A 12471-nucleotide genomic window follows, 5' to 3' on the forward strand; every position below is an offset into this window, starting at 1 on the left:
AAATGACTATGGCTAAGGCAAATGACTAGGGCTAAGGCAAATGACTATGGCTAAGGCAAATGACTAGGGCTAAGGCAAATGACTATGGCTAAGGCAAATGACTAGGGCTAAGGCAAATGACTATGGCTAAGGCAAATGACTAGGGCTAAGGCAAATGACTATGGCTAAGGCAAATGACTAGGGCTAAGGCAAATGACTATGGCTAAGGCAAATGACTAGGGCTAAGGCAAATGACTATGGCTAAGGCAAATGACTAGGGCTAAGGCAAATGACTATGGCTAAGGCAAATGACTAGGGCTAAGGCAAATGACTATGGCTAAGGCAAATGACTAGGGCTAAGGCAAATGACTATGGCTAAGGCAAATGACTAGGGCTAAGGCAAATGACTATGGCTAAGGCAAATGACTAGGGCTAAGGCAAATGACTATGGCTAAGGCAAATGACTAGGGCTAAGGCAAATGACTATGGCTAAGGCAAATGACTAGGGCTAAGGCAAATGACTATGGCTAAGGCAAATGACTAGGGCTAAGGCAAATGACTATGGCTAAGGCAAATGACTAGGGCTAAGGCAAATGACTATGGCTAAGGCAAATGACTAGGGCTAAGGCAAATGACTATGGCTAAGGCAAATGACTAGGGCTAAGGCAAATGACTATGGCTAAGGCAAATGACTAGGGCTAAGGCAAATGACTATGGCTAAGGCAAATGACTAGGGCTAAGGCAAATGACTATGGCTAAGGCAAATGACTAGGGCTAAGGCAAATGACTATGGCTAAGGCAAATGACTAGGGCTAAGGCAAATGACTATGGCTAAGGCAAATGACTAGGGCTAAGGCAAATGACTATGGCTAAGGCAAATGACTAGGGCTAAGGCAAATGACTATGGCTAAGGCAAATGACTAGGGCTAAGGCAAATGACTATGGCTAAGGCAAATGACTAGGGCTAAGGCAAATGACTATGGCTAAGGCAAATGACTAGGGCTAAGGCAAATGACTATGGCTAAGGCAAATGACTAGGGCTAAGGCAAATGACTATGGCTAAGGCAAATGACTAGGGCTAAGGCAAATGACTATGGCTAAGGCAAATGACTAGGGCTAAGGCAAATGACTATGGCTAAGGCAAATGACTAGGGCTAAGGCAAATGACTATGGCTAAGGCAAATGACTAGGGCTAAGGCAAATGACTATGGCTAAGGCAAATGACTAGGGCTAAGGCAAATGACTATGGCTAAGGCAAATGACTAGGGCTAAGGCAAATGACTATGGCTAAGGCAAATGACTAGGGCTAAGGCAAATGACTATGGCTAAGGCAAATGACTAGGGCTAAGGCAAATGACTATGGCTAAGGCAAATGACTAGGGCTAAGGCAAATGACTATGGCTAAGGCAAATGACTAGGGCTAAGGCAAATGACTATGGCTAAGGCAAATGACTAGGGCTAAGGCAAATGACTATGGCTAAGGCAAATGACTAGGGCTAAGGCAAATGACTATGGCTAAGGCAAATGACTAGGGCTAAGGCAAATGACTATGGCTAAGGCAAATGACTAGGGCTAAGGCAAATGACTATGGCTAAGGCAAATGACTAGGGCTAAGGCAAATGACTATGGCTAAGGCAAATGACTAGGGCTAAGGCAAATGACTATGGCTAAGGCAAATGACTAGGGCTAAGGCAAATGACTATGGCTAAGGCAAATGACTAGGGCTAAGGCAAATGACTATGGCTAAGGCAAATGACTAGGGCTAAGGCAAATGACTATGGCTAAGGCAAATGACTAGGGCTAAGGCAAATGACTATGGCTAAGGCAAATGACTAGGGCTAAGGCAAATGACTATGGCTAAGGCAAATGACTAGGGCTAAGGCAAATGACTATGGCTAAGGCAAATGACTAGGGCTAAGGCAAATGACTATGGCTAAGGCAAATGACTAGGGCTAAGGCAAATGACTATGGCTAAGGCAAATGACTAGGGCTAAGGCAAATGACTATGGCTAAGGCAAATGACTAGGGCTAAGGCAAATGACTATGGCTAAGGCAAATGACTAGGGCTAAGGCAAATGACTATGGCTAAGGCAAATGACTAGGGCTAAGGCAAATGACTATGGCTAAGGCAAATGACTAGGGCTAAGGCAAATGACTATGGCTAAGGCAAATGACTAGGGCTAAGGCAAATGACTATGGCTAAGGCAAATGACTAGGGCTAAGGCAAATGACTATGGCTAAGGCAAATGACTAGGGCTAAGGCAAATGACTATGGCTAAGGCAAATGACTAGGGCTAAGGCAAATGACTATGGCTAAGGCAAATGACTAGGGCTAAGGCAAATGACTATGGCTAAGGCAAATGACTAGGGCTAAGGCAAATGACTATGGCTAAGGCAAATGACTAGGGCTAAGGCAAATGACTATGGCTAAGGCAAATGACTAGGGCTAAGGCAAATGACTATGGCTAAGGCAAATGACTAGGGCTAAGGCAAATGACTATGGCTAAGGCAAATGACTAGGGCTAAGGCAAATGACTATGGCTAAGGCAAATGACTAGGGCTAAGGCAAATGACTATGGCTAAGGCAAATGACTAGGGCTAAGGCAAATGACTATGGCTAAGGCAAATGACTAGGGCTAAGGCAAATGACTATGGCTAAGGCAAATGACTAGGGCTAAGGCAAATGACTATGGCTAAGGCAAATGACTAGGGCTAAGGCAAATGACTATGGCTAAGGCAAATGACTAGGGCTAAGGCAAATGACTATGGCTAAGGCAAATGACTAGGGCTAAGGCAAATGACTATGGCTAAGGCAAATGACTAGGGCTAAGGCAAATGACTATGGCTAAGGCAAATGACTAGGGCTAAGGCAAATGACTATGGCTAAGGCAAATGACTAGGGCTAAGGCAAATGACTATGGCTAAGGCAAATGACTAGGGCTAAGGCAAATGACTATGGCTAAGGCAAATGACTAGGGCTAAGGCAAATGACTATGGCTAAGGCAAATGACTAGGGCTAAGGCAAATGACTATGGCTAAGGCAAATGACTAGGGCTAAGGCAAATGACTATGGCTAAGGCAAATGACTAGGGCTAAGGCAAATGACTATGGCTAAGGCAAATGACTAGGGCTAAGGCAAATGACTATGGCTAAGGCAAATGACTAGGGCTAAGGCAAATGACTATGGCTAAGGCAAATGACTAGGGCTAAGGCAAATGACTATGGCTAAGGCAAATGACTAGGGCTAAGGCAAATGACTATGGCTAAGGCAAATGACTAGGGCTAAGGCAAATGACTATGGCTAAGGCAAATGACTAGGGCTAAGGCAAATGACTATGGCTAAGGCAAATGACTAGGGCTAAGGCAAATGACTATGGCTAAGGCAAATGACTAGGGCTAAGGCAAATGACTATGGCTAAGGCAAATGACTAGGGCTAAGGCAAATGACTATGGCTAAGGCAAATGACTAGGGCTAAGGCAAATGACTATGGCTAAGGCAAATGACTAGGGCTAAGGCAAATGACTATGGCTAAGGCAAATGACTAGGGCTAAGGCAAATGACTATGGCTAAGGCAAATGACTAGGGCTAAGGCAAATGACTATGGCTAAGGCAAATGACTAGGGCTAAGGCAAATGACTATGGCTAAGGCAAATGACTAGGGCTAAGGCAAATGACTATGGCTAAGGCAAATGACTAGGGCTAAGGCAAATGACTATGGCTAAGGCAAATGACTAGGGCTAAGGCAAATGACTATGGCTAAGGCAAATGACTAGGGCTAAGGCAAATGACTATGGCTAAGGCAAATGACTAGGGCTAAGGCAAATGACTATGGCTAAGGCAAATGACTAGGGCTAAGGCAAATGACTATGGCTAAGGCAAATGACTAGGGCTAAGGCAAATGACTATGGCTAAGGCAAATGACTAGGGCTAAGGCAAATGACTATGGCTAAGGCAAATGACTAGGGCTAAGGCAAATGACTATGGCTAAGGCAAATGACTAGGGCTAAGGCAAATGACTATGGCTAAGGCAAATGACTAGGGCTAAGGCAAATGACTATGGCTAAGGCAAATGACTAGGGCTAAGGCAAATGACTATGGCTAAGGCAAATGACTAGGGCTAAGGCAAATGACTATGGCTAAGGCAAATGACTAGGGCTAAGGCAAATGACTATGGCTAAGGCAAATGACTAGGGCTAAGGCAAATGACTATGGCTAAGGCAAATGACTAGGGCTAAGGCAAATGACTATGGCTAAGGCAAATGACTAGGGCTAAGGCAAATGACTATGGCTAAGGCAAATGACTAGGGCTAAGGCAAATGACTATGGCTAAGGCAAATGACTAGGGCTAAGGCAAATGACTATGGCTAAGGCAAATGACTAGGGCTAAGGCAAATGACTATGGCTAAGGCAAATGACTAGGGCTAAGGCAAATGACTATGGCTAAGGCAAATGACTAGGGCTAAGGCAAATGACTATGGCTAAGGCAAATGACTAGGGCTAAGGCAAATGACTATGGCTAAGGCAAATGACTAGGGCTAAGGCAAATGACTATGGCTAAGGCAAATGACTAGGGCTAAGGCAAATGACTATGGCTAAGGCAAATGACTAGGGCTAAGGCAAATGACTATGGCTAAGGCAAATGACTAGGGCTAAGGCAAATGACTATGGCTAAGGCAAATGACTAGGGCTAAGGCAAATGACTATGGCTAAGGCAAATGACTAGGGCTAAGGCAAATGACTATGGCTAAGGCAAATGACTAGGGCTAAGGCAAATGACTATGGCTAAGGCAAATGACTAGGGCTAAGGCAAATGACTATGGCTAAGGCAAATGACTAGGGCTAAGGCAAATGACTATGGCTAAGGCAAATGACTAGGGCTAAGGCAAATGACTATGGCTAAGGCAAATGACTAGGGCTAAGGCAAATGACTATGGCTAAGGCAAATGACTAGGGCTAAGGCAAATGACTATGGCTAAGGCAAATGACTAGGGCTAAGGCAAATGACTATGGCTAAGGCAAATGACTAGGGCTAAGGCAAATGACTAGGGCTAAGGCAAATGACTAGGGCTAAGGCAAATGACTAGGGCTAAGGCAAATGACTAGGGCTAAGGCAAATGACTAGGGCTAAGGCAAATGACTAGGGCTAAGGCAAATGACTAGGGCTAAGGCAAATGACTAGGGCTAAGGCAAATGACTAGGGCTCCGTAAGGTAGCTATGACTAGGGCTAAGGCAAATGACTAGGGCTAAGGCAAATGACTAGGGCTAAGGCAAATGACTAGGGCTAAGGCAAATGACTAGGGCTAAGGCTAAGGCAAATCACTAGGGCTAAGGCTAAGGCAAATGACTAGGGCTAAGGCTAAGGCAAATTAGTCCGGGGTGATGTGCAACAGTGTGTAGTGCGAGAGTCAATGAATTGGAAAGTTCATGAACCGGATTCGTGACACATAAGTTATGCTATGTCCTCGGTAGAGGACATCTGGACTCAATTTCTTTAAAAAAATAAAAGACATGAATGAACATGCATAGGCAAAAACAATTGATTTTTAAAATCACCAATACATTTTTAGTTTGTACTTTGTATAAAGATGATTCTCAACTATGTTATAACAGAATGATTCAATATACTATTTTTCTTTCTGCAAAATGTGTGTAAAATGGCCATAAACAGGTTTTCTCATTATATATAATGTATCTATAAACTAAATCTAATTTGCATATTAATGTGCTTTTGGGGCAACATGTAATGAAAAAACAAGTGTAATAATGGGAGTAATAATTGACAAGATTTTCATAATAATATATAATATTTCATAGAATATAGAAATATAATTTCTTTCCCTGTTCATTTGTTATGTCTCCAAAATGCGTATTAAACATGCTTTTAGTCCCAGTGTCCTCATATGAGGACAAGTATGAAATCAACGTCCTGTTTCGTAACAGAAAGTCATATTTTGATTTGAAACCCCATAACATTTTCTTGAGATGTTGATTTATGACACACAGCTTAAAAATTAGTCAGATTTAAATGATAATTACAAAATATGATCATATTTTGTAATTATCATTTAAATCTGACTAATTTTTAAGCTGTGTGTCATAAATCAACATCTCAAGAAAATGTTATGGGGTTTCAAATCAAAATATGACTTTCTGTTACGAAACAGGACGTTGATTTCATACTTGTCCTCATATGAGGCCGCAGGGTCTTAAGAGGATAAATTGTAATTTATTCCTGTGATTGCAAAGATGAATTTTCAGCAGCTATTACTCCAGTTTTCAGCGTTACACGATCCTACAGAAATCATTTTAATATGCTGATTAGGTGCTTAAGAAACATTGCACAAACATATTAAGCAGCAAAAACGGTTTTCACTATTGATAATAACCGTCATTAATAATTATGCCAGATTAGCATATCAGAATGATCTCTGAAGGATCATGTGTCACTGGTGACACTGCTGAAAATTCAGCTTTGCCATCACAGGAATAAATTAAATTTAAAATATATTAACATAGAAAACAATTGTAATAATATTTTAAAATATTACAATTTAAACTGTATTTTTTAAATGCAGCTTTGGTAATCATACAAGTCTTTTTTCAAACATTTAAAAAAACTTAATTATTCAAAACATTTGACTGGTAATGTAATATTAATCATTTAGCCGTAGCTTATGTAGTTTTAAACCATAAAAGCTTTATGTTGTGAATGTTAGAGAAGGTCTATGTACCAATTCTTCAAAAGAGTAAGGAAATGGGAGTTTTCCATGATATGTCCCCTTTTCTTATTTATTTCCAAGTTATTATGGCTCACATTTCCTTGAATGAATTAAACTCTTACCCCCGGTTTCACAGACAAGGCTTAAGCCTAATCCTAGACTAAAATGTAAGTCTGAGCTCTTTCAACTTAAAGAAACTTGACTGACTGATCTTAAAATATATCAGTGACTTTGTTTTATCTCAAGATGCACACCAGTAATGTTTGTTCGGTCAAGTACGTTCATAAAAACGACTTAAATGGTCCTAATTTGAACTATGGCCTAATCCTGGCTTATTCTAAACCCTGTCTGTGAAACCGGGCCTATATGTATGAAGATTTATGTATATGTGTTTTTCCAGAGAGCCCTTCATACTCTGTTTTGATTGGGAACAGACAGTGGATGATGAGGAATGGTTTGGAGGTCACAGCTGATGTGGATCATGCCATGAGCAGCCATGAGACTAAAGGACAGACGGCCATACTTGTGGCCATCGATGGTACGTTATGTTTTGTTTAAAAGGCAAATAAATATATATATTTTTAAATATCAAAAGAACTTGCTATTGTATCAAAATTTTTTAAAGGGTAGTATCATACTTTTTTCACCTTTAGTTCACATACGATATAATGTTAGTATAATGTCATATTTTAGTTTTGTTATTATTTGTCAGACTATTAATTATGTCAAGCTTTTTATTTCAAAAGATCACATTTATCCTACCAGTTCTGTCTTTCTGTCTCTGTTTCTCAGGTGTGCTGTGTGCTATGTTAGCTGTGGCAGACACAGTGAAGGAAGAGTCGGCTCTAGCTGTTCACACCCTGAGCAGTATGGGAATAGAGGTCTTCATGATCACTGGAGACAACAGACGCACAGCCCGGGCCATCGCCACACAGGTGCATGTACATACAGCACATGCACATTTGCATTTTGCCTAGTACCATATCAAATCATATTATATAACAACTCAAAATAATGTAAATATCAAAATATGTTAATAAAGGTGCAGTCATTAAAGGTTTTGTTCATGGGCAAAATCCAAGTCATTGTAGTATGAATCTGTGCATTGAGAAGTTTCATACGAAGGTGAAAAAGTTCCCAAAACATATTTCACTCATGTTCAATTTGGTCCTGTAAATTCATCACACTGACCAACAGAAAGCTGCTTAGTTTAAAAGTGAGCAGTGAATCATTTTTCGCATGCAAAATTTTACCGTACATTTACTGTTGTTTGGCAAAGGCGAAATCCTGTTATTTCAGTATTTCAGGAATTTCACATGAAGGCAAAAGATTTTCCTAGGGAGATTTTAGAAAAGTTGGTCACGCTAATGTGCTGTGTAATCTATTATCTAAACCATGCTTCACAAATCGCTACACTGACAACGGCTCTTTTTTTCCTGCAACATTTAACCAAAAAGTTGGAAAAGCCATCCAGTTCTGACATCCAGTTTGCATTTGTACACGGTTTTGTTATACAGGTGGGCATAAGAAAGGTGTTTGCGGAAGTCTTGCCCTCCCATAAAGTGGCAAAAGTCCAGGAATTGCAGGAACGAGGTCTGAAAGTTGCAATGGTGGGCGATGGAGTCAATGATTCACCCGCTCTTGCCCATGCTGATCTGGGCATTGCCATAGGAACGGGTACAGATGTAGCCATTGAAGCAGCAGATATTGTCCTTATACGGGTGAGACAGTTTATTTATCAGGAAAAAAGGTGAGATTCTATAAAATAACAACAAAATTAAAAGTTCAGCCCTTCATTATGTGTTTTTGTTGATGTAGAATGATTTGCTGGATGTGGTGGCCAGTATCGAGTTGTCTAAAAAGACAGTGCAGAGAATCCGGATAAACTTTGTGTTTGCTCTCATTTACAACTTGCTTGGCATCCCTATTGCAGCAGGTAAACAGAACCAACCATAATTGTTACCAGTGTTTTCTGACATGAGCGAGTACTGTGTGCATTCTGTAATATATGGATGTGGTTTACTGGTTTGAGTCTGACTTTCAGGTGTGTTCATGCCGGTTGGGGTGGTACTGCAGCCATGGATGGGCTCTGTTGCGATGGCAGCTTCATCTGTCTCAGTTGTGCTCTCCTCTCTACTGCTGCGACTGTGAGTGCACATACACTACACTGTGATGAAGTCTTCACATTCTACCTGCACACATCACTGAACACTTTATAGCCCTGTTCCAAAGCCAAGAGTATTGCCCATTTAGGCATCATAGGAGTCCTGACACAATGGCCATAAGCTGCGCTGAATAATATGTTTTGTTAGGTAACCTAAAATGTGCGTAATGTGGTAACATCTGAATGTTTTTTTTAATTTAAATGTTTTTTTTAATATGACTTTAATATGATTTTTTTGCATCAGTTGTTAGCTTAACAGCATGCTTATTTTCCACCTTATTTTTAACACAAAAGTGAGCACAGATAATAATAAGTTTAATAAACTTATTAAAGACTTTTTCAACATTGTCCATCTGCAGCACACAATACAGTGGCTAAATGTACATTAATGCAGCACACAAACACTCAAGATGGATTACATGAGTTGTTAGCTTAGCAACATGCTAACACCAGACTTTTTTCCACCTTATTTTAATGTAAAAGTGAGTGTGTGTCACGATCCGCTACTGTGAGGAGCACGGAGCGAGGAACGAGGAGACATGGAGTAGACTTCTAACAAACATACTTCAATAAACATCCAATGGAACCAGGAAAACACACGTAGCGGGGAAAGACGAACATTCAATACCAGACAAAGAAACTTGGAAAGACACAGGGCATAATTAATGGGACTAATTACGAGAATAACGCGAAACACCTGGAACTAATGAGGGAACACCTAAAATCAAGGAACACAATGAGACATGGGAAAAACACACAGAATAAGTCCAGGGGCGTGACATATCGCCCACCTCCCGGAAGGTGGGGCATGGGTGGGAACTTGGGAGGAGGCTCGGGAGGGGGTCGGCAGACAGAGTCCAGGGAGGTGACGATGGAGGGAGGAGACAGGGAGAGCCACAGCTCCCGAGTCAGGCCCACGGAGGGCCTCAGGGGTCAATATTTTCCCCAAATATTTTTTAAATAAGGAGGGGGGTTATAGGGATCCGTCCGTAAGCCGAGTGCCGAAGTCAGGCCCCCTGAGTTCCCTGCTCTGCCATGGCTTCCTGAACGGTCTGCTCTGCCATGGCCCCCTGAGCTGCCTGCTCGGCCATGGCCTCCTGAACTGTCTGCTCCGCCATGTCCCCCTGAGTTCCCTGCTCCACCATGGCTTCTTAGTCTGCCTGCTCCGCCATGGCTTCCAAGTCTGCCTGCTCCGCCATGTCCCCCCGAGTTCCCTGCTCCGCCATGGCTTCCTAGTCTGCTTGCTCCGCCATGGCTTCCTAGTCAGCCTGCTCTGCCATGGCACCCTGAACTGCCTGATCCACCATGGGTCCCCAATGGGTACCGCTGATCCCCATTGGATGTTGTGTGGCACGTGGACGCGCCTTCCGGGAGGGGGGAGTAATGTCAGTCCTGTGTCTCGTGTTTTCCTCCCCCACGTGCTCCATGACCCAGTTTTCCCTCATTTTCAATGATGATAATTTGTTCCAGGTGTTTCCAGTTAATTTCCATGATTAGTCCCATTACTTTAGCCCTGTGTCTAGCGTCTGGTATTGTTTGCCTATCCCCTCTGCGACATGTGTTTTCCTTTGGTTTGGATTAATAATGACTGTTATTTGAATTCTCCTTCATCTCCTCGCTCCATCACAGTAGCAGCAGCAGCGTGACAGTGTGTCAGCCACTTAGTTGTTTTAGCTGTACAAGATCAGTCTGTTATGCTGGTTGATTTTGCAAACTGGTATTCATTATCATATTTTAATTTAGTATTGTAGTCATGAATGCACTGGGTTGTAGTGGAAACAGTTTTAGCATTTACTTCACTTAATTCTTCTAAATTTAAGTAAAAGTGATGAATGAATCCGAAGTTTCGCACATTTACAAGAAATAGGTTACTTCTGCATTGAAAAAATAAGTGGACTGGAAACAACTGTGCACTTCACATGATGAACACTAATTCAAATACTGTAAATTATGACACAAGGATACTGTCTTGGAGGATAGTTGCCCATGTTCCACTCAGTGGGTTTTGAAAGGCAGAGAGACACTCTGTAAATATCTTTCCATCTCTCTCTTAGCTACAAGAAGACGTCAGCAGAAGAGTATGAGTCCAGAGCTCAGAATCATAGGCTCAGTCTGAGTCCGTCTCAGGTCAGCACCCATGTAGGACTGGAAAACCATCACTGTAGCCCTCTCTCATTCCGCCGGAGCTTGGACAGACACAGGCGGAGCCATTCAAGATCAGGCTCCTCCTCCTCCCTGAAATCAAACTCCTCCCACCCCTCCACAACACAACCATACAGCACCACAGGGAGGAACATTGTGTAAGCAACTAGCCATGAGCAGCCTTGATGGCAGTTGACTGGAAATATTTGATCATGGAACGACGACTGGGGAATACAGTTTTATAAGTGTTCAATTTTTATATAATTTTACAATGATAGATTTTATGAAGAATTTTGCATGATAGTGAAAGATTTTCTGACGCAGATTCAAGAAAGAGGTTCATGTTAATTTTTGCTAACACCAATTTTACCTTTTAAAAGTTGTCTGCTGCATTTTAATTAGTGTTTAGCAACATCGACATTCTTTGTTTATTGCATCGGAGGATGGCAATGTACATGATAATCATGCATGTAAAACCAGTTTAATTTGGTACTAAAAGTATCATGACAATGTACTAATTGCTTGTTTTCTAACCTTAAAACCTTACCTTTTTTCTAATGGTAGAATCTAGAAGAATCAGTGTCCAATAATGAATGTAGTAAGCCCTTAATTATTGATAGATAATAGAATAGTATTACTGGATCAGGTTATTTGGCATTGGTCTCTTGTGGTGTGGAGAATGAATGGATCTCTTTGTACAGTACAAGGTTGATTAAGCATTTCTTGGCCAACAGGTGGCAGTAATGTTAGAGATGGAAAGGATATGGCTGGATTGTATGGAATGCCACTGGTTAAACAGTTTGATTAGTAGGGTTTGTAGAAAATAATTGATTTGACTTTGATCCAACAGTAGATTCACAATGGATTCATACAATTATCTGACAGTTTGCTTCCAGATTACATTTAAGGATAAAAGACGTGTCAGAATAAATGTAGAGGCACCTTTACAGTGACACTTTTATTTTAGAAAAAGTGGATATGCTTATTAAATATACAGTTAGCGGTGTAAAACGAGCCTGTCCATGAGTTTTCAGATACAAAATAAAGTGCATGGTCCCAGCATGGCCTTGTCATGTGCTGTATGTAATCTGTGTTACATAATTACAATATAGGACAGAAGTAATCCCATCCTGTTTCATTCATCCATCAGCAGTACAATCAAATGGCTAAATATACAGTAATGCAGCACACAATCACTCAAGATGGTCACCAAAAATACAAAGTACCTACTATTTGTAAAAGTGAAAAGTTAATATTTTTGTCGCAGTGGTATTATGGGGTTACAGTATGCTTGTGCGATTGGTTTAAGCATGTTTCTCAAATTTAGCCAGATCGCTTAGAGTATTTTGCATAGCTCCTTATGTTAAAGAGGTCATTGTGAGCAATTAAATATTCTTTTTATATATATATATATATATATATATATATATATATATATATATATATATATATATATATAATATGT

General features: G+C 41.1%; 1 protein-coding gene across 1 annotated transcript in view; it reads left to right on the forward strand.

Moving 5' to 3' along the window:
- atp7b (ATPase copper transporting beta) overlaps positions 1 to 12398 on the forward strand; it is a 27948-nt gene extending 15550 nt beyond the window's left edge. Inside the window, exons 16-21 of the mRNA XM_016266893.1 lie at positions 7101 to 7238; positions 7493 to 7635; positions 8218 to 8421; positions 8519 to 8636; positions 8745 to 8847; positions 10919 to 12398. Coding sequence (XP_016122379.1) covers positions 7101 to 7238; positions 7493 to 7635; positions 8218 to 8421; positions 8519 to 8636; positions 8745 to 8847; positions 10919 to 11168 — 956 coding nt within the window. The 3' untranslated portion in view covers positions 11169 to 12398. The remainder of the gene's footprint in view (positions 1 to 7100; positions 7239 to 7492; positions 7636 to 8217; positions 8422 to 8518; positions 8637 to 8744; positions 8848 to 10918) is intronic.
- The last annotated feature ends 73 nt before the right edge of the window (positions 12399 to 12471 follow it).

The sequence above is a fragment of the Sinocyclocheilus grahami genome, unplaced genomic scaffold, assembly GCF_001515645.1.
Source record: "Sinocyclocheilus grahami isolate Dianchi unplaced genomic scaffold, SAMN03320097.WGS_v1.1 scaffold34.1, whole genome shotgun sequence".
Taxonomy (NCBI): domain Eukaryota; kingdom Metazoa; phylum Chordata; class Actinopteri; order Cypriniformes; family Cyprinidae; genus Sinocyclocheilus; species Sinocyclocheilus grahami.